General features: G+C 37.5%; 2 protein-coding genes across 9 annotated transcripts in view; both read right to left on the bottom strand.

Moving 5' to 3' along the window:
- Nucleotides 1-2,152: 2,152 nt before the first annotated feature.
- BBS10 (Bardet-Biedl syndrome 10) lies at nt 2,153-6,964 on the bottom strand. 3 transcript variants are annotated; one of them, XM_027842518.1, is made up of 2 exons: nt 6,762-6,964; nt 2,153-4,597 (listed from the first exon to the last, which is right to left on the bottom strand). In XM_027842518.1, exons 1-2 carry the CDS (start codon nt 6,962-6,964, stop codon nt 2,626-2,628), a joined length of 2,175 nt encoding a protein of 724 aa, XP_027698319.1. In that variant the 3' UTR covers nt 2,153-2,625. The 3 variants fall into 3 exon arrangements, with proteins under 3 accessions (XP_027698319.1, XP_027698321.1, XP_027698320.1); XM_027842520.1 differs by lacking the exon at nt 6,762-6,964 and adding an exon at nt 6,611-6,729; XM_027842519.1 differs by lacking the exon at nt 6,762-6,964 and adding an exon at nt 5,228-5,491.
- Nucleotides 6,965-9,789: 2,825 nt separating this feature from the next.
- The window catches only part of OSBPL8 (oxysterol binding protein like 8), a 214,993-nt gene continuing 202,421 nt past the window's right edge, over nt 9,790-22,361 (bottom strand). For all 6 annotated transcript variants that reach the window (XM_027842484.1, XM_027842488.1, XM_027842485.1 and 3 more), the window contains 3 exons: nt 22,216-22,321; nt 19,453-19,555; nt 9,790-14,161 (listed from right to left, as the gene is read on the bottom strand). In XM_027842484.1, the coding sequence (XP_027698285.1) occupies nt 14,029-14,161; nt 19,453-19,555; nt 22,216-22,321 (342 nt within the window). In that variant the 3' untranslated portion in view covers nt 9,790-14,028. The remainder of the gene's footprint in view (nt 14,162-19,452; nt 19,556-22,215; nt 22,322-22,361) is intronic.

Below are 22,361 nucleotides of genomic sequence, written 5' to 3'. Positions count from 1 at the left end.
ACCTCTTCAGGGGCTAAGTAAAAAGAGAAGTAGTAGCTGAAGAAATGGGCTGCTAGGTGGCCATAGGCTTGAAATCAGGAACACTCATCAAATCTGGCCTCAGACACTTACTAGCTGTCGTGATCCTGGGCAAGTCACTAAACCCTGTATGTCTCAGTTTCCTCATCTGTAAAATGAGCTGGGGAAGGAAAAGGCAAATTACTCCAATACCTTTGCCACAAAAAATCCAAACAGGCTCACAGTCAGACACAACTGAAAAATTGAACAACAAAAAAAAAAGGCTAAAGAAAAGCTGGGAGGTAGACTTTTAGCTCCAGCAATAAAAAGGGACTCAAGTTATTAACAAGCATTTACTAAATTCACACTATGTATCAGGTACTATGCTAGGTAGCAGGGAGACATGAGACAAAATGAAATAAGCCATAATCTCAAGAAGTCTGTTTTACTACGGGCATCAATGACTCCACAAAGCACTGCAGTACAGTGGAAAAAATCCTAGCTCTGGAGTCAGAGGACCTAGGTTCAAATTTTACCTGACACTTAGTACCTGAGTAATTTCGATGTCATTTATGTTAACCTACAAGGAAGTTAGGGAGAACATTAGGGTTACGTAAATGAGACAGGGTAGAAGGTGGTGTTAGAGCTGCATACTAAGAGGAAGCAAGAGAGTTAGTAGTAAGGCTGGAGGAGTCCACTGCAGGCATGAGGGTGGATCAGGACAGATGACTACTGTAAAAGCAGAGATATAGATGGGGTGCCCTTGAATAAAAGACAAAAAAAAATTAAGGTCGGTTAGGTTAGACAGAGTTCAGGAAAGGGAATAATTAATACATGCTAAAGTTGGAAAGACAGGTTGGGACCAGGTTGTGAAGGGCTTTAAAAGCCAGACAGAGGTTCTATTTTGTCCTAGAGGTGACCAAGAAGCCACTGGAATTTACTGAGTAACAACATGGTCAGATCGTAACTTAAACTCACTTTGAGAGCTGTGCTGGGATGAATTTGCGTAGGAATAGTCTGAGGGTCTGAACTAGTGGAGTGGCTATACAGGTAGACAGCAGACACGGGGGCCTTATGAGATGGATGTGGAGGTCGAGGTGAAAAAATTCAGCAACTGGCCCATGTGAGCCAGCCCCTGGGGACCTGAGAAAGGGCACACTGGTATCAAGCAGGTGAATTGGTGAAGTCCAGGTAGCGTGCTTCTCTCGCTCTTTATATCTTCCTCCTTCACTTCAAACCTCATGGGTCCCTTCCTAGTAGCTTTCACCCAAGTATAAGGGAGCTCTATAGAGTTCATGGGGAAGTGCAGTCCTGACAACTTGGGACTCTGAATGCATCTTCCCACAGAAACATTGCTACACTATTAACAATTCTAAGAGGCAGTGTGGTGTAATGGAAGGTGCTCTGAAGATGGAGTCAAGTTTATATCCAAATTCTGATTGTGGCTAGATAGATATATGACCCTGGGCAAATCACAACCTATCTGAATTCTACTGCAAAATGGAAATCATAACCTGGGGTCACAGCAAGCAAAATAACTTTGTAAACCTTAGAACACTTATTAAACCCACAATGGGCCTAATATTAGGGGTAATACTGTGCACTAAAAACACAAGTACCATTTACATTGTTTCTAGGGGAAAATGTATGTAGTTCCAAATAACTTCTATAGAAATTGGTTAATAACTTGGAAACTACCTATAACAGAAAAAATTTTTAAATGAGGATACTTACAAATAGGTTATCTAAAAATGGATTTACTGTTCTTTCAGTGTTCGCATGTGATGTAAGGTATCTATTCATAGCATAAATTTTAAAGTCATTTGATTATCTACAAGTTATATTACCACTCAACAATAGGTAATAACCATAGTAGGCAAAGCAACTAGAAAATATATCAATTATATAACTATACTTCTATAGTCAAGGCTAACTGTTTATTCTGCTCATATTAGAGCCATTAGTTTCTGAGAAAAAAACTGGAAGTGTAAATTTTCTAAGTAATTTTTTTTCCTATCAATGACCCAAAGTCACTCAATACTTTTATGGTTATGAAAGAATGGACAATATTTGAAGAAGAAATGTAAATAAAACTATAACAAAATTATGTGAAATCATTCTTTACTAATATGGCTATGGAACAAATAGAGTAGCGGAAATGACTATAATTAACATCAGGGTATAAAAAAAAACCCTGATTTTTTTTGAAATTTTACAGTGTGCTAGTTAATTAGTACAACAAATATAAATGTTTTTTCTGACCTATATTATGGACAGTTAATATACAAAAATAGAAAGGGAATAGGAAAGAGGGAAATAAAGAGAAGAAGAGATAGATAAAACGTCTTACCACCCTTCTCCCTCTGACGTACATACACTAACAAGAACAGATATAGAAAAAAAAGAAACAAATATAGTTCCCAAGGAGCAATATTCCTAGCTTAGGACCATACTAATGTGAAAAGCCATGTTGCATTTTTTATCATTCTAGGCACCAGCATGACTAATATAACCTCATGGTTTCATCTGAGAGAGCCTAAAAGAATTAGGCTGAAGGACAGCTCTCTACCTGTCTTTTATAGACTAAGGCAGATTTAAAAAACCCCACTGAGAACAAAACTACTGTTTTCACACATCCTCCTCTGCCTCATCATCACCAGTCTTTTGTGGCTGTTTATTAATCCTGATGACTAAGTCAATAGTTAACAGTTTTGTCAAGCAGTGAAGCACTGATGTCAGTAATTGGTATTTACAAGCTACTGATTCCAGGCCTGTTTGACTCACTGCCATCCACTGCTTAGCTTGTAGAGCATGCAAAGTCCTTAAGTACACATGACAAAAGCTTTTATTTCCCTTCTTAGCCTTATAAAGGGTTTTTGGAACACTCAGCAGTGCATTAGCTATTAATGAACTAATCATACTTACTTCTGGCTGTTGGCAGTGTCTGGAATAATCAAGAAGATAATAATGTAATAGGATCTCAAAGTGACCACCTACCGGTAAAACAGAACCAGCCTGTATAAAGGAGGTACAGTAACTTTTTGAAGCGTTCTGAAATACCTCCTTTGATGTCATGCCTATGATTGTACAGCTGCTGATTTTGCAAGTCTGTTCAACGACACTTACGTGCTCATCAGGAATTTTTATCAGGGAATCACCATCACAATCACATCTGATAGCTACAATCGATTCCTTGGCATTACTAATCCCAATTTTGTTGGGATAAGTACACATTAGGGATTCAAAGTTCCCCTTAATTTTGTGTGTGTGAGTTGTACTTGGAATACTATTCTCTGATTCTATACTTGACAGTACCAAATCTGGAGTGACTCTTAAATGAGACTGCATTCCTGATGGATTACCTTCACTCTTTAAAACTGAGCCTAGACACTGTCTTTCAAACAAAGCTCTATAAACTTCTGCCAAATGGTGGCTTTGTTTATTATCTTTAGGAGTAACAGAATTTGAGGTCTCATTTTGGATGTTTCCTTGCACTTTGTAACTGAGATAAAGTACCTTAAAGACTTGTCGAAGTACTTTAAATGCCCCATGGAAAGCATGAATATGCTGGTCAGTAAGACCCTGGACCGGTCCACAAAGAACCAAACAGTGGGGTATAAAAGAGTGTGTGCTAAGTAAGTCAAGATGAACATACCTTTTGGAATTAAGCAAAATGGGCTGACAAAATTTCACTAATGCAGCGTCAGAGATGTGACACTGTGAAGTGGCCCATGATGGCAAAAAAGGTGACAGAGCAATGATTCTACAAAGGAGAGAAATTTCTTCTGATGGTATACACTCTACCACTGATATGCCATTCAGTTTTGCATAATAAATAACTGCATCCTGTTGCTTCACACTAGACAAAAGCAATTTTATACCTTTACTTTGCAAATCGTTCATTATGGTTTTTGTCCTTTCTGTAACCCAAATGTGAGATGCCTGAAACTGTGTTTCTGACTTTACAACAAGCTCAGAACCAGAGGTGGAAAGCGCAGGCTGAATGGCTTCGGTTACAATGATTATTCTCATGTCACCATCTGCTGGGCAGTAAACAGAAAAATCTCTATGAATAACAAACCCTGATATGATTCTTGAACTTGAAACTGGAAGTCCTGTAACAGCAGTGCACAATTCCAGAAAATATTCATCTACTAAATCAATCATTTCATTCTTACCATCTTCATGGCTCAAACATTTATAAAAATAATCACAAGTTAACTGGGAAATAAACTTTTGATTATTTCTTCCCACTCTTCCACAAAAATATGCATCTAATAGCAATTCTAGTGAGCTCCTACAAAACTTTTTCTCTTCTCCAGAAAAAGAAAAGATGGACAAAAAGTGTTTACTCAAATATTGAGCCATAATGTAGTCTAATATGTGTGCCTGAAATGTCAAAATGGCTTGAGAAATATATTTCCACTGGCAACAATTTTTCCAGTGTCTTTCTTGGCTTTGAATACTTCCCCCAAAAGAACTCCTTTCTTTATCAGTGATTGCTTTAAGTCCTCGAAGTAAATCACAAAGAAGGATAATGAATGTTTTAGCACCATCTCCAGTCACATTCCGATTCTTGGAAACACAAGTCACTATCATTCTGTTTGAAAAAGAAAAAAATAGAGCAATTAAGATTCACATGGCTTATATGTACAAATCTATATTTTTATATTGAAAACATTTTCCTTTAACTTTCTTTCTTTTTTTTGTTTTAAAGGAAATTGGGGTTAAGTGACTTGCCCAAGGTCACACAGCTAGTAAGTGTCCAGTGTTTTGGTCTGAGGCTGGATTTGAACTCAGGTCCTCCTGACTTCAGGGCTGGTGCTCTATCCACTGCGCCACCTAGCTGCCCTTTCCTTTATTTAATTTTCAAAAGAGATGATCCACTCCTTTGTTATAATATTCCTCTAAGTAATACAATTACATTAATAGAACTCATTGGAAAGGGGGATAGAATTAGGTTAGAAAAAGAGAAATATATTATCTTAAGGTTATTGGAAGTGGGGCTTTGGGGCAGCAAAATGTCATGTGAATTAGTAAAAATAAATTTTACAGCATGTGAAGTTCTAATCCTAGCATGGAGGTAGGTGATCTAGCAGTTATCTGAAAATGGGGATGTACTTCTTTCCCACTTCTGAAAATCCCTAGTTCCCTTTGGAGACTCAGTTTAAACACCATCTTCTACATAAGAACTTTTCTAGTCCCCACAGCTCATAGGGCTCTGAGTTACCTTCGATCTGTTTTGAATATATGTGTACACATGCCTGCTGACTCCTTCATTAGGATGTTAAGTACCCCAACAGCAGGTGCTGTTTCAATAGTCTCTGAATTCTTCAATCACTCCATAAGCATTTATTAAATGCCTAATATTCGTCCAGCTCTTTGTTGAGCTCTGGGTAAACAAAGACAAATGGTAAACAATTCTTGGCTTCAAGGAGCCTGTTATGTAGCAATAGGCTATATGCCTGCTTCTCCACTCATAACATAGTCTTTACTTAGACTGGGGTATATGTATATTTACAAACACAGGTATCTATGGGAAAACATATATACACACATGCCCATGCTTATACACACATGCATGTATATGCCTATATAAAAGTACATGTGTGCATACATATATACTTATATAAAATATATATACACGTGTCTATACACACATATACATACATGTGCATATACTAAATATAAAGACTGAATCTATGGATTTCATTGGTATAGGGAACTCCCCCTATCAATGCAAGTAAACAGCTTCTCTGTAACTTAAGCCTTTGGAGTTAAGACTCCACAGAGATTCTTAAACTTTTTCCACTCTCAAACCGTTCAGCACTTCTTAAACTGTGGGTTCAAGACCCACAGTTTAAGAACCACTAGAGCGCTGAAGAGGCTGGGTCACAGGGCCCTGGAAGAGGCAGGATTTTGACTCAATCTTTCTATCTTTCCTCATACAAAACACAAGATAATTTGGGGGTTAAGAAGGAAGGAAGGGCAGCAAGAGGGGAGAGTTTCCAAGTAAAGGCTACCTGATATCTCCTCCACAGAATATAAAATTCTTGAAGTAAGGAACCGTGTCATTGTCCTCCACCAATACAACCTTATTTTGTTTTGTTTTTCCTTTCTATCTTGTCTGCAACTGATATTCCCCAAGAGAATGTAAGCTCACTGGGGAAAAGAGATGTGTCATTTCTTTGGTATGCCCAGCTTCTGGTATATAGCAAGAACTTAACAAATGGTTGATAATCGATTTAAACTATGCTTGGCACATAGTGTTTATTAAATGCTAATTGTATTATTCTTTTTTTCTAAAGGAGAGGTGGAAATAGATGGTATAACTTGCTGCACACAGGAGCTGCCTTAGATAATTGGGGTTGACAGGATCGACTATTGCCTTCCTTCCTCAAACTAGCCTGTATTTAAGCACTTTGCATATATATTTATTTAATCACTTTAGGTCTATGCTGCGTATATGTCCTATATATAATCGTTTTCTTCCCCATCACAATATGAATTCCTAGAGAGCAAGGACTGTCTTTTCTATTAGTGTCTCGGCACTTCGCACATACTAAGCGCCTCACAAGTGATTTTTTCAGGCCCTCCTCTTCCCTCCCCCCACCTTTAGACTGCAAGCTCCTTGAGGGCCGGGTCTTATCTGTGCCGGCGTTTAGTACAGCGTCTGGCACGTAGTGGGCGCTTAATAAAAGTTCCATGATTGACTGACGGCGGAGTGACGGCAGAAGGGGCGGGGCGAGGGGGCTTGCCCCTACCTGGCCAGGGGATGCTCTACGTTCAGCGCCTCCAGGAGGCGGCCCCCGTCGCGGCTGAACAACACGTCGCCAGTGGGCTTCGTGTACAGCACCTGCCGCCCCTCGGGCCCCACGCAGCCGCTCACGATGCTCTCCAGGGCCTCGGCCGCCTGCAGCGCAGCCCCGAGCCCGCCAGCCGCCGTGGTCGCCACCATCGCCATCATCGCCATGGCCGCTCCCGCCGAGGACACGCCCCCCCCTTCCGAGGCGAAGCGGAAGCGGAAGCGGCGCAGCACGAACGAGGCGGGCGCTGCGGCGTCTGGGGGGGGAGGGAAACGTGCTTTGTTTTGTTTTATAACGAGATCGGCGGAACCCTCCCTACCCACGTGATGCGAGCTTCCGCCGCGAGCCGGAAGGGGTGGGCCGACATGGTCGAGCCGGCTCTTTCTTTGAGCATGCGCTGTTCTAGCTTCGCGTGTGTGCTCGCCGTCCTGTCCCTTCCCGTTTCTGAGGGAGGAAGGGCTCCTCGAGGACTTGGAAGCTCTCTTACACTCACGAGTGTGTTGGTATATATTTAACAATAGGCTCTCCAGGCAGAAAAATGTGCTTTATGAAGCAATTGTTACTCTAAACTGCATTACTGACATTTCCGTAAGTCTGCAGTCAACAAAATGATACTTACAACCCTGACTGTGGCGCTGGCCAGCGTCCACATCGAGGTGCGAATGTTCACTGAAGATTTAACTACCAGATGAGATTTAACTATAGGATGAGGAGGGGCTGTGCGAATATTCACTGAAGATTTAACCATCAGCTGGAAGAGGAGCTGGTTCCAGCATAGTCCCGCCTCACGGGCTTTGGGCAATGTTGGGTCAGGCCCGGATGGGAGATGTGGACCCGGAAGGGGCCCGTCCTCAAATTAGCAATCAGACTGGGGTGGGGGCAAATTAAATATAATTGCTGAGGGGTCACACGGGTGGGAGGTGCCTGAAATGCGATTTGAACTCGGGGCTGATTAACCGCAGATTCCCGGCTCATTCTACTGCACTACACGTTGTTGTATAAATTTGAAGACTGTAACAAGTTAAATCCAAAAGAGAATATTGGAAGCAAATTATCCCTTAAATTTATATATACATACGTGTACACACGCATGCACACACTCATTTACTCACCTCCGGGAAACATTCCCTTTATTTCTGAAGCTATTTCTTTACCCCTCCAGCACTGCATATAATTTTAGCCTTTTTCTATGTATTGATATAGTCGTTTTTTTTTTCTTTAAAAAATATTGTTATATAGGGGAGATACCGGGGAAAAAGTGGTGGCATAAAACCAAAAGAAAAAAAATTCAAATTTTGATTAACTGAAACTGCCATTTCCCCGAGCTTGCTACATCTTGAGTTCTTTCACTAAGTGGCAGCAACACTTTTTTTTGTCCTTTGCTTCCTCGGCAAACCACCATCACTATCTTACCATCCACTTAAGTAATGAATGCCATTTTCTCCTGCCTTGAATCTTTTCCCCGAGGTTTTCTGATATTTATCCCTGTTACTGGTTTCTGTCCAATGACTCCGGAGGAAATCACAAAGTCATGCTGACTGAATCCCACTTTTGTCCCTGACCTTCCTCGATCACTTTTCTCCAGCACCTTAAATACACTTTACTTTTCCCTTAGACTAAGGGTTACCTTGGTCTTCTAAAAAAAAAAAAATGATCTTTGCTTTATTGTGCTATCCTCAAGATATTATTCTTTCTTTTCAGTGCCAAACTCCCAGGAATCTCCACTCAGTGTCTCCATTTTCTCATCAGCTCCTTATTTCTCAGCTTCGTTTAATCTTGCTTTGATTTGATCTATGTATCTTGCCACTGGACCCAGATGCCTCTGGGGAAGAAAGTGAGGCTGATGACTTTGCACAAGGCCTCCCTCACTTAAGTCCAATTCACTTGCATGTCATGGCATCACTCCCTCCAGTCAGGGTCCTCCTGGAAAGACTGAGGAATTATCTCCACTTAACTTTCCAAGGTCACTAGTTGCCTCCTTATTGACCATTTCAAATGATCTTGTTCCTTTCCTCAACCTCTTTGGCATTTGAAAATATGAACCACCCCTTTCTTCTCCAGTAACTTTTGTAAGACATTATTGTCATGATTTTTCTCCTCCCCATTTCTGTTTCCAAAGTCCTGCCCTTTCAGTCAGTGGACTCCAAGGTTCTACCTTAGGTTTTCTCTTCTTTGGCTATACTCAGAATGTTATCATTGATGCAGATGACTCAAATCTAGCCCCAGCCTCTCCTAGAGCCCCAGCCTTTTATTTCCAGTTGTCTGCTGGATCTCTACTTGGCTATCACCGTGACCTGGGCAGTGGGACACTCCATGGAATCAATCCCACACTTTTTTCAGGGCCCATTTATATATCAGCTCCTCAAAAGTGTTCTCTCTCCAACTGAGGTGATCTGTTTCTTCTGAAAATGTTTGTGGCATTTTTGCCTAACTCTCATAATGACTGGATAACTCCTCTAGGCACCTTTGTATCATCGGGGCTTAGCAGTGACTACCACTATTGTCTCTCTCTCCTTTGATTGCAGTTGTACTGAGCTTTGCCCTTTTAAGTATCTTTGCACTATAAGTACTTAACCTTCAGTGAAATACTGTGGTGAATTTCTGGAGCATTTTTAACCTCTCCAATGTGACAACATTCATCACATTTTTTATTCAAAATGGCAATTGGTAATTTTTATTTAAATACTGCTTTAGAGTATTTGGGTATTTGGCTCTTTCATCTTATGCTACTTAAAAATGAGTGCCTCAAGTTCTGCAATGGATTTCCTCTCCTTATCCTGTCTCTGTGATTTCATCTACCCCCATGGACCTCTAGGATGAAGACTGCTCTCTAATCCTTTTGGAGATTTCTAAAAAGAGTTCCTTAACATCTACATACATAAGTAGGGTGGAATTAGAATGTACTTTGAGCCATTCTTCAGCCCATGACTGATATATTTGCATATCTCATCATGAACTTGGGAGAACTCAACATTGTACACTTACACACACTGCAGATAACATCTCTTTATTCTATTAATCATACAAAACTATTGACCAGTGGTAGTGCTTTAATTTACAAATGGCCATTAACAAGATGTTTAACTTGGGTTTACACTTAGCATGCCATACAGTGAAAACTCCAACTGAATTTCTGTGGCTCATTATCTTGAATGTTACATTACGTTTTTCTTTAAATAACTTTCTCAATAATGTGACGCTAAAATAATTTTACATGATAGACGCAGAAACATGAAATAATTTTTCTAAATAAATATTTTAGGAAGAACATTCACATTCATTTTGTCATGGGTTTCTTTGTGGCTCTTCTATGTGTGTGTGTATATATATATATTTATACTTATGTTCATATAAATATACATATATATTAATCAAATTAATGAGACACTGGTCCTATACAACTTTTAACAGTCCATTTTCAATTTTAAAATGTAACAGTACAAAAACAAGCAGTATGTTAAAAGTAACAAAAGAAAAAATAAAAAATGCCAATATGACATTCTCTAGCTAGAACAAAATGAAATAAAAGTACATATTAGTGGCAGGCTATGCATTTCAAAGAATCATTTTCCCAGTTAAACAAAAGTTGAAATGTAAACGTATTAGTTTCTGTTTTTTTTTTTTGAGATGGTTTAGAATGTCAATTTAGGTCTGAATATTATGTTTAATTTTTTGCATATTTAACATAATGAATTCAAAATAATCTATGATGTCATTTATGGCTCTTCAATAATGCCACAATGCATTATACCTTCACTATATAGAAGACAAACAGCACAGATGTTTACCACTCAGTAGAAATACTAAAAACTAGAAAAAAATGGAATTGTATACATGTTTCCTTAGATATTTGACTAAGAGTGAGATAGTTTTCAAAAAGTTAAAAGTAACTGCCTCCCACAAAAGTTTTTTTTTAACGTATATATGGCACAAATTGACAAGTTTCTTTATACATCCCCAAACAGTGTGAATTCATCAAAAAGGCACTGTTTACAATACTCAGAAATAATCTGACAAATCTATTTCTGTGATGTCTGAAGAGTGGAGGATATACTTTAAAGTACAGTAATTAGACAAATCCTTATAAAAGTACAGCATTACTGTTTAAATATATTTATAAAAGAAAATAAAGTGACAGTGACCCTTTTAAGAAAAAAAAACGTCTACTGAATTGTTAACAAACACTTTGAATTTAGATTTTGTCTTGGTAAATACAAGAGGCAAAAAGATCTCCTAGAGGCACAAAAGCATAAATATTGAATAAGTGCTGTATTTTACAAGGCAAAATTCAATGGAATGCAGATGGCTATTTGTGCTAATGTGAATGAAACAATACTGTACCTTTGTAAGTGCTGCAAAAAAGTAGTAACATGTGAAATATAAGAAGAATTATCTATTGCTGTAACTACTTAACATTTCACATGACTCATACTCTCTTTTGATAGGCCAAATGCATCGCACTAAAAGAAAATTAAAGATTAACATTTAAAAACAAAAACATCACTTCTCTAAATTTCTATGCAGAAAAGAGAGTAATGAAATGAGAAAACAGATCTTAAGGAATTTAATCCTTGAACCTAGAAGGAGGCATCAGCCTCAGACAACTGCAAACTATACAATCACAGTTTTTTATGAATCAATGTGTACAAGAAAAACAGGTTACTCTCAAGTAAAGGACATTCAAGGTCAATGACATGTTATGGCTAAATGCAAAGTTAATTATGTGTTTAAAAGGATTCATATACCAAGCCTATTACCAGCACTGGTCTAATACTAAGCCACCAATTCCTGAGTGTCGTGTTCAGCTCACAGAAAGGAACTCCATGTGACTAAAAAACATTAGGAAATATTGTATTAGATATGTGCTTTAAGCATATAATAAAACAGTCATGAAAAATCTTGCTGTTATTTTAACTTTTTTAAGTTCCGTGAAATATTCTCTGCCTCCTTAATTAGGAATTGAACTTATATCAGATCTGTCATATAACTGCGAGTAAGGGAAAAAAAATGAAGCAAACAACCACCTTTTAGATTAATCAGGGATATTTTTCTAGCACATCTATACCTTAACAATTACATACAAACATAAGAATAAAAACAGATAAGATAGAACTGGCCACCAACCACATACCACCATCAGCTCATCAACAACAATGTTTCAATTTTAAAATGGAACTGAAATGTGAAGGTAAAGTAATATATGTATATCAATACTATTTTAAATAGTTTTTTAAACTGCCAATATTTGTTTATGAAATATTATTTTATATACACCAACAGATATGTAGATGGAGGCTTAACACTGGTAGTGGAATGAAAAAAATGGAGAAAAAGCAAAGTACAGGTAACAACGTGGTTTCTAATATGGAAAAGTTTGATACAGGTAATCTTTTATTTTTACCTATATGATTATTTTCAAGTGAATAAATGGAACATTTATTTTGCTAATTATGAATGAGAAATTGATCTTCATATGTATGTAAGATTCTTATTACCTATGCATTCTACTTAGGATACTTAGATCATTAAAATGTAGCCTATTCAGTTTTCATGATTGATCATACGTCTCTTAATCTGTTCTTGCCAGCTTATAGTTTTTATTTTGTTACGGTCAAACTTGATGAGAATGAGTCTTCTCTCTGCCCTTAATACCGATGTCTCTCAGAATCTGTATTTTCAGTACTATAAAAATCTTTTATATTATTAGATATTTAAGTAATTCACAAAAATTGCTTTTGAATACTATAAAAAGCTTGTGAAAATCCAAAACAAGTCCAACATTTTAAATTAAAAAGCTAAACTGCCTTATTTTGTGTCATAGAGCTTTAAACACAAAACAGGATCCTACAGCAATGTGATTGATGTGGGTTTTGTGGGTTTTAAAATACTAAGAATAAGGGGAAAATAAAAGATTAAGTTTCTGAACTCTTCCATATACATATAACACGGCTGTACATCTTAAAAGTGATTTAAAAACAAAAACAATTTGCAGAAATACATCCAGGCCATTATCTCTCATTTTCTACCTCCTGTTGGCTTTTGAAGTTAAAAAAAAAAAATTTAAAGGTATTTATAGTTTTCTGAGCTCTTTAACCATTAAACGGTTTAAGGTACAAATAAAAGTTCAAGAACCATTCCTAAAACAAGCCAATAAATGATGAAATACCCTGAGTTATTTCATTTCATCTGTTTCATAAACCACTTAAATTGCTATAGGGTATATGTAAGATCACTGACAGCAGTCACTTCTGAGTTTTAGGAAATACATTAAAAAAATTCAGATAGCAAAGGTAATTTAATACTCAAACTAGTTTTCTTCCATTTTACTATAATGAAATTAAGTTCTCTTGTCTTCCTGAAATTTAGATTCATAATGGTAGAAGAGGTGGCAGGCCATTAACACTGGCAGGTCTTACTTAAAGAAATAAATTTACAGAAATATTTTCTAGGATGTGCTCAAGGGGGCATCATAAAGCATGACAAGAACAAAGGTCATTATTAGACACAGAGAGGAAGATGGACTTTTCTATATGTACATATATAAACATGTCCATACCAAAAGTTAAACATTAAACATATGCTAAGGGTCCACACAAAAAACAAAAATCCTTCATGTAAATTTGGTTTTTGATCCAATGTCACCATTTTCATATATATGGACCATCACATGTTTTTCTTTTTATGTTTCTAGGAAGAGAGAGATAAAAGTTAAGTCCTTTGGAGGTGATTTGTGTACAGTACAGCAAATTCTTTAGGTGTAACTATTTCTCTGTTTTTCCCCATATTGTAAGTCCTTATCAATAAAAGTTTTGTGCCTGTTTTATAAAGAAAATGGATCACTGTATGTAGTTTTACAAACTTAACAGCATTTTTGTTAACAACATGGCATGACTACAGATTGGAACATTACGATAGAACACATGACTACTGTCAAGTCCTAAGCCTACAAGACCTGTCTGGATATGCATGGTACACAAGCCCAGGTGCACACACATGGATAAAAACGGGAAACGTTCTGGCACTTACGCAAGATTCACGATAACCAGACAGGACAGGTCTTGTTCCGGTTAAGGATACAAGGCATGAGAGGTTAAAACTTCTAGATTTATCTCTCAGGTTCTTTTAAAAATATTGCATTGTTTGAATAAAGTCCAAACCAACTTGAAAAATGGTCCCAGGCTAAATCTAATCATTCCATTTCGTTGATTCAATGACATACAGAATTCTACTTAAACATGAAGTTTATTATGATCTGTAGCAAAATCAGCAAGAAAATGATGAAGTAGTCTCTTGGTTGTAGGAAATAGTCTGTGGCAGTAGAACTTGAAATAAGATGATTTCGTAGAGCCATGATATTTCTACAAAATACAAAGCAATACATATTTATAGTGACTTCTTAAAAAATGTTAATCCTGCAAGATTATATTTATACATGACTCGGAAGTTTTCAAAGCACTTTCAAGTGCATTCTCTCATCTGAGCTCTCAACAACCCTGTAAGCTAGGCAGGATACAACTTATTCATACTTTAAATTAGGGGGAAAAAAAACTGGCTTAGAATAGTTAAGTGGCTTGGCCAATGTTATATGGCCAGCAGTAGAAAGAGTAAAAGACCCATCTCATTCCTACTTCAGTGCTCTGCTAACTCACATTTACTACTGAATATAGTTATACACATTCTGCTACTAAGTATTTTCATGCAGAATTTTAAGAAATGACTGCCAAACTTAATTTCTTTAGATTAATTACTAAGTGGAAAGCTAAACATGCATATATGAAATTACCTATGAATATCATGAGGTTATAGAATAACAAGTCTATTGTGGGTATATATTTTTCCTTCTTTATTAGGTACCACTGCTGACTTTTAAACAATTTAAATTCTACTTCATACTTAGCTATTATCCTCCCCAAAAAGGGAGTTTGGAGGTAGGGAGAAAAAAGTGATTCAATTTCATAGTGGGGAGAAAATCTCCTCTCGGTTTAAGCTTCTTTGATATACATAGATAAGCTGAAGCAGAAACAGAAGAAATGTGAAGAAAGCCAGCCTCTACAAAATCCTACTTCAAAGATTTATCACAATGTGGAGGTGGATTAGGTTACTGAAGATTGGATTAGACCAAGTAAGCCCTAATAAAGTCCATGCTTAGACACAAAATAATTTTGAAAGCTCTGAGAACTTTTAGGGGAACAAAAATAAGAGCTGTATAGGATAAAAAGAAATGAATGGATCATGTTATGTGCCACTAGAAGGAATACTGCTATGTGCCACTAAAAGGAATACCCTTACTGATAAGATCACGAAAGTATAGTACTAATGTATCAAAAGTGGCTCAAAGAATAGTATTTACTGAAAAGAAATTTGAGAGGGACTCAAGAAATAAGAAAAGGGGGGAGGAAGACTGGTTGAATGACAAGAGTTAAGGGAGGAAAAAGAAGTTTTGTATCTATCATAATGCTAAAGAGTTGGGAAAGAAAGTTACAACTAGGGGCTAAATTATTACAACACTATTCCAAGGGAGAAATCTTCAGGGTAACTAATAAGAAAGAAAGAATTGGAGCTATAGCTTTCTAGTAAAGTCTGGAAAGCAGGGTGAATTCTGTAGCTGATGCAGAATTTTCCAATAGCTAGAAGTTTCTTGAAGGCTGGGATTGTTCTCGCTCTTGTCTTTGTATCTCCGGTACCTAACACAGTGTCTGGCACATAACAAGCACTTAATAAATGCTCAATGGATTGAACTGACTTTATGATAAAGTATGCAATGTTTATCTTCATGTTATGGAAAATAAATGCTATGTATGTTCACAGAACTGGTGAACTCCCTATTGGAAAAAGAAGGCAAAGTGGTTTGAGGAACACCTCCTCATCATGTTATCAGGTAGAATGAAAATATCCTTTAAAAAATGAAATAAGGGCTTCAAGGCAAAAATAAAAGGAAACATACCTAAAGAGGAAGAAAAGAATCCTGACTTAAGACAGGAAGTTAGTGGGTAGAAAAATATGACACAGAAGAAAAAGGTAAGAAGGACTACTGAACACTGCTGAAGAGAAGCAGGTGTCTGCAATGGAAGGAACCACAGGTACCTTGGTTACAAGTCACCCAGCCGAGGTAAAGGAAGACGAGGGAGGCAGCAGTGATTGGTCACTCCCTCATACAGGGTACTAGGGCAGCTCTTTATTGATTTGGCATTGAGATTTGTGGGCCTATCTAGGAGAATCTCCCAAGACTTGTCAAACTTGGCGACTACTATACACTTCTGGTGATTTACATTGACTCAAATAATAATTTCCAAAGAATTCTAAAAAGCATTGTTAAGGATAATTAACGGGCAATAAACTAACGACTTTTGGAGTGTGATGTCTTCATCACTACTGCTGATCAAAGGCAAGGAAGGAGTTCAGAAGAACAGATTTGATAAGTGAACAGTTGGTTAAGAAGACAGTCTCTGAAAAACAAGATTTGAATTTCTGGACCACTGCTAAAAATGTAAGAATGATGGCTCCTAGCCAAAGATGGAGTGTACTCAAAGACTATAGAAATTTTCCTACAGTTTTTAAAAAAATCTAATCAAAAGAGATTTAGTCTGAAAAGGGGAAGGGAAAAAGTTGCGCACACAGACATACCCACCGCAAGACTCTCTAGGTATAATACAGGCAGAAGAATTGTAGTAGAGATGCTCAAAAAGTTTTCAGGAGACAAAATATAAGAGTCAAAGTAAAACATGGCCTTAGATGGGATATGGCGATAAAAAAAAATGTGGAGATTACAAGCAATGAGCTTCTAAGGCAAGGAGGTACATTTGACCTTATTACACTTCAGACAAATAAGAACTGGGTCCAGAACCGAACAGGAATTAAAGAGTAACACTAGCTGCACTTAGAAAATGCATTCATGCTTTTCATAACACTATGTTCTTCTTACAATCAAAGGCCCTTAAAAAAGAAAGGCTAGTATTTTCCCAGGGATTCTCTATGGCCAAGAATCAAATGCTATCTCTCTGACAGTTTGTAGTCCTGGAAGCCAAACTGTTCTCTTCTCTGGGGCTTCACTTGAGCTTGTTATGGAATTACTTGCTTTTACTGGTTTTACCTCTTGAATTTCTCTCAGTGCACAGCATGTTTTTGTTATGTTGAGCGTTTTCTTGTTTACTCACACCTCTGACTTGTTTTGGGATTGAATTTCATGCTTGGGTCAGATTGTTCCCTCAGGTACTAGGGAATAGTGGTGATCAGTTTCAGCTTGACTGTCCCTCGGTAACTGGGTGGTGCTGCCTTTGCTTCTCTGAATGCAGTGGCTAAGACCAGCCCCTGCCCACACTTCTGTCTCTGTCTGCTGGTGGTTTGACTCAGGTTTTGGCCTCAGATCCTTCTCTGTCCCCTTTTCCTTGTAGAGTTTCTATCCAGAACCCGACTCCTTTGCTGTGGCCCTGACAAGCCCCAACCAGATGCAGACAGTACTCAAAATAGGCCTCCTGCAAGACCCAGGTACTGTGCTGGCCCCTATGTCATCCTGGGGTTCCGGTGGGAACTGCCTGGGAGCTATGGCTTCTGACCTCTCCTCAGCACACCTGCAGGTTTCTAGAAGTCATCTTGTGCAGTCATGGACCGGAGCGGGGAGCTTATACCTGTTTCTCTTTGGTTTTCTTTACCATTCTTCCATCTGGTGCATTTTTTTTAACTTTACTAGAGTATTTGTAGAATACCTGTCTAGGTGTGGGGTATCAAAACACAAATAGAAACTGATCCCTGCAGGCCACATATCAACTTAGAAATCCACAAATTAACATCACTTATGTTGTACTGTATTTTTATTTTGTTAAGCCTTTCCCAATCACATTTTAATCAGGCAGGCCATGGAAGTTTGACAATTCTGCTCTATGTCCTATTATGTCACCACCTTATTGAGAAGTCACAAAATGCCAGTCTCTAAAGAATTAAAAGTTGTGGATCCCTTGAAGGGCAATGAGGAGGTACACTGTAGTTGTAAACAGGCTGTGGTATATTGCTCATGAAGAATTGCACATAAGTGACGTAACTCTTAGTAGGAAAGTTACAGAGGAACACCGGTTAAGAGTTTAGCAAAATCAGAAGATGTAGAGCAAGGGCTGGCCTCCGCGTTACTGCATCTCCACTGAACAATAAATACACTAGGTGTGCTGGAGGTGGATGATGTAGTAGCATCATATGTTAAGAAAATATACTCTATAGGAAATCCAGAAACTTTTTGGGGGGGAGCAGGGTTTACAATGGGGGAAGCAGGGTGGAGAATATTTCAATGAAGATCAATGGAGACAAATACAGAAGAAATGTTGTCATGGTAATATACTACAAATCACTTGAAAAGAAGGAAGAGAAGTTTGGAAAACATATAACAAGTCTAGACTGAAGGTAAAACATATAGTAATGGTGGAAAACTTCAACTCTTATCTATATCTACTAGCTCTTTCTCTCACTGCGAAACAAAACAAATCCAGCCACTCCATCTTTATATCACTTAAAGATAATTTCACATTTCAAAAAGTAGAGTAATAAAGGGGAACTGCTATTCTAGAACTGATTCTCAGCATCAAATATGAACTTGTTGCTGAAATAAAAATTACAGGAACATGGGATGGGGGGGAGGTGGTGGTGTTGTTGCTGTTATTGTCCTTCGTTCTCCAAGAGGACCAAAATGACATCACGATGCTACAGTCAAGTTTCAATGTGTCCAAATGTGGCTGATCTGATCAATAGGAGCTTGGATTGACCAACTTAAGATTTTTAAGATATGACTGAAGCAAAGGCAGATAATGGAGGATGACTATAAGAGCTTAGTATATACTCTATAAGAAGGGTATCAGGTGTACTAACAAGTTCAGACATCAAAAAGCATTTATTAAGCACCTACAAAGTACCTAGCACCTATAATGTGCTAAGCTCTAGACATTCAAATGCAAAAATGAAAGTCTCTGCCCTCAAGGAGTTTACACTCTACTGGGGGAAATAACACATAATCTATAAGTATATACAAAATAAATACAAGATGGCATTAGTAAGCTGAAGAATAAAAAGGCTCCACATAGAAGTGGTACTTGAGCTGAGTTTTGAGGAAAACAAGGGATTCTAAAAGGTAGAGATGAAGAGGGAATGCCTAAAGGCAAGAAAAAGGGGTATGGGTGTGGGGGTGGGGGTGGGGGTGTGTGTGTGTTTCTCTTAACATTCGGGAAATGAGAAGGCTCAAGCAAGGGATAAGCCACTACAATGTTCGAGACAGAAATGATGATAATAATGGCTGGTGGAGAACATAAAAGTTGTTTGTGCCTTCAGCTATGCTGTTATATTAAAGCTGTGGCAGCAATAATCAATTTCAGTGTCCGTCATTGAACAATTCAACCCAGAAGCAGCAAGGAGCAGAACTGTTTTTCTGTCAAAGAACAGTTGGTTGCTCTCCCTTTTCATGAGTCAAAGATTACCTCAATTATCTACATACGCAGTTATACACATATATACCCACACACAATAGTTAAATAATCACAAGGTCACAGCAGGTGGGGCATCAGGAAAGGATTCACACAAAAGATGGTGCCTCAGTTGCATCTTAAAGGAAGAGAGGCACTCTCCAAGGCAAAGGACTTAGGAATTAAATACTACTATTATCATCATGAATTACCTTTTAATTTCTTCCTGTGTTTGTTTTATAGATTCAATGGAACTCTGTAGATCTGCAAGATCTACTGTCTTCTTTCTTCTTGAACTCGGTTTTAGTACCTGAGCTAAAAAGACATTTAGGATGAAACAATGAAATTCTATTCTTAAATGAAGTGTTTGTTTCCACTAAGGGTTTCAATTATACAAAAAAAATTTTTTTTCCTAGGTTCGGCTTTAACTTTCGTGAATTTACACTATAGACATTAAATCTTTACAACCAAATAATTTTCAATTTTGCACAAGTAAGTTTAAATTAATAACTGAATTAGATAATATATGTTATGAGATTTATTTTTCTAAGCTATAATGCAAAGTATGGCATATTTTAAATGATCTTTTATAAAGTACTAAATATATGACCTCCAGATGAGGTTGGGGAGGGGGAAAAGTACAGGGAAGAAAAAAGGTGAAAGAGTATCACTTCCCCTCCCCACCATTATCACTGAATAGACCATTAGATTTAGAGTGAAAAGGAAAGAAGTTATTTAGAACTAACCCTTTCAATTTAAGGAAGAGAAAACAGATCTAGAGAGGTTAAGTAACTTTTAATCAAGGTCACTGAGGTAGTAATCATGGGTAGAGCTGTGATGTAAACCCAGGTCCCCGAACTCTAGATCTATACTTCTTTCCACTGTGCTACAATGCCTCCCAAGAGCCAGGCCTATTTACAGCTTTTATTATTTCTGTTAGTGGTACCATCTTTCACTCATACACACTTGAAATCTTAGAAACAGTTTTAACTTCCCATCTCTCTTGGATTTAATATCCTGTAAATCACCAAGTCCTATTGATTTTTCCTTCACAATGTTCTCTCACATCTGTTCCTTTTCATTCCTACTGCTATGATCTTGTAGTTTAGACCTCTCCTTACCCCATGTCTAGATTCGAAACTTGTCTGTTTCTAGTCTCTCCCCTATTAAATCTATCCTATATATTGTTGCCTGATTTACCTTTCTATAAAATATAACTTCCATGTCATACCTCTGTTCAGAAGCCTTCAATGGTTCTACGCTGTGTACACGATTAAATTAAAAGTCCTAGCTTAGCATCATGTCCTCCCTAATCTGACCTGAACATACCTTTCTAGCCTAATCTCCTACAATTCTCTTCACAGAATCTAAGAGTTGGAAAAGGCCCTGAAAGAGTCATCTGAATTCAACCCATATCTAGACAAAAATTCTTTTCATAAAATCCAGTGGTCATCCAGGGTCTGTGTAAAAACCTCCACTAAGAGAAATCCACTACTTCTCAAGACAGCCCACTTCAGCTTTAACTGTCAGAAAGGTTTTTATTAAGGTGAGCTTAAATCTGCCTTCTTCCATATCTATCCACTATTTTTAGCTCGTCCTTCCAGAGTCAAGTAGAACAAGTCCTATCATTTTCCACATAACAGGTATTTCCTGTAAGTCTTTTCCTCTCCAAGTCAAATATCTCCAATCCCTTTTCGCTGATCATCGCCTGGTGCACTGATCAGTCTTCTCCTCGTTTGCTGCCTCTATACAGAATCCAGCTTATTAATGCTCTCCCTAAAAGATAGTACCCAGAACTATGCACAATGTTTCACATATGCCCTGAACAGAGCAGAGTATAGCACAATCTCTCTCTTTTTGGATATTATGCCTCTTTTACAACCTAGGATTGTTTTCAATTAGTTCTCTTAAATTACCCCACCAATACTTTGAGACACACTGAAATTCCTGAACTCCTAAGATCTGTCACTTAAACTATAGCCTAACTATGCCAATGCCAATTTTTGCAGTTAATTTTCTAAACCCAAACGTTGGGATTTTGCATTTTCTCACTTTATAAGATCTGGCCCACTGTTCAAGCTTGTGAAGATGTTTTAGGATCCCAACTCCATTATCCCTTACAATAACCCTCTATTTTAGACTATATTTACTCTCCAAGCCTAGACTATACATTATACTTTAATTATTTCATTCATTCTCTTTCTTGTATTTTCCTTCTCACCACAAACTCACAAGAAATGTTCTTTATTTTCTTCTTCACCTACCCGTATTCTACCTATCTATTGAGACCTAGTTCATCTCACTTCTTTTATTAACTTGTTTTTAGTTACTTCCTCTCAAAATAGTTTCTCCCTCCTCTCAACTCTTATATGCATTTATTATTTGTACTATTCATTTACCAGTTATTTAGTATTTTCACTTTTAGTTAACTTTTCTTTAATAAATGTTTTATCTTCCCAACTAGACTGTAAGCTTCCTAAAGGCAGAATTTCTTTGTACCTCCAAATGTTTGTAGGCAGATTCTAACTACTGTAAGTAGTAAGGATGGAAAATGACCTAATTTGGTCAATATTTAACTTCCAAAAGTCAATTTTTTAATTGCTGTAATTTTTACTAGCTTATACACACAAGTGCTATGTAATTATATTTAAGTGTAAAATGAACTACTATGATTACTTTTTCAAAGGGTAGTGATGGAAAGCTCAACAAATATTTGTTGAAATGAACATGGTGTAATTTCTAGCAATTTATCAGAAGTCAAAAAGCAAAGCTAGTAAAATATCTTTCCTGATTTGTATAGCAAGTCCTCCCCAAATTTCCCACTCTCTAAGTGTCATACCTTCCAAGCTTATTAGTGACCTCAAGCAGTCCCCACACCCCGCCCACTTTGATAAATCATTTTCTTAAGTTCTGGAATGTATTTTTTTCTCAGTTTATGCCTTTTAGGATGAGCACACTACAATGAATAGTCTTACCTTCACTTCCAGAGGAGTCCTGGATATCAAGTTCTGGTGAAGAATAGCCTTTTCCCACTTTCTTTGTTTGCCTGCTTGGCTTATGCTTCATTTTTGGAACACTAACCTGAAATTCACAAATTTAGGTAAGTAAATTGGCGGGGAAA

The sequence above is a fragment of the Vombatus ursinus genome, unplaced genomic scaffold (genome assembly GCF_900497805.2).
Source record: "Vombatus ursinus unplaced genomic scaffold, bare-nosed wombat genome assembly UNPS02014874.1, whole genome shotgun sequence".
Lineage (NCBI taxonomy): Eukaryota > Metazoa > Chordata > Mammalia > Diprotodontia > Vombatidae > Vombatus > Vombatus ursinus.
This window is presented reverse-complemented; position numbering and strand designations above follow the sequence as displayed.

Bases quoted from the DNA above. Each gene is read 5' to 3' on its own strand.
- BBS10 (XM_027842518.1), bottom strand. From the start codon at position 6,964: ATGATGGCGATGGTGGCGACCACGGCGGCTGGCGGGCTCGGGGCTGCG. The intron at 4,598-6,761 runs GTAGGGGCAAGC...TTTTTCAAACAG, and splicing joins GTAGAGCATCCCCTGGCCAG to AATGATAGTGACTTGTGTTT.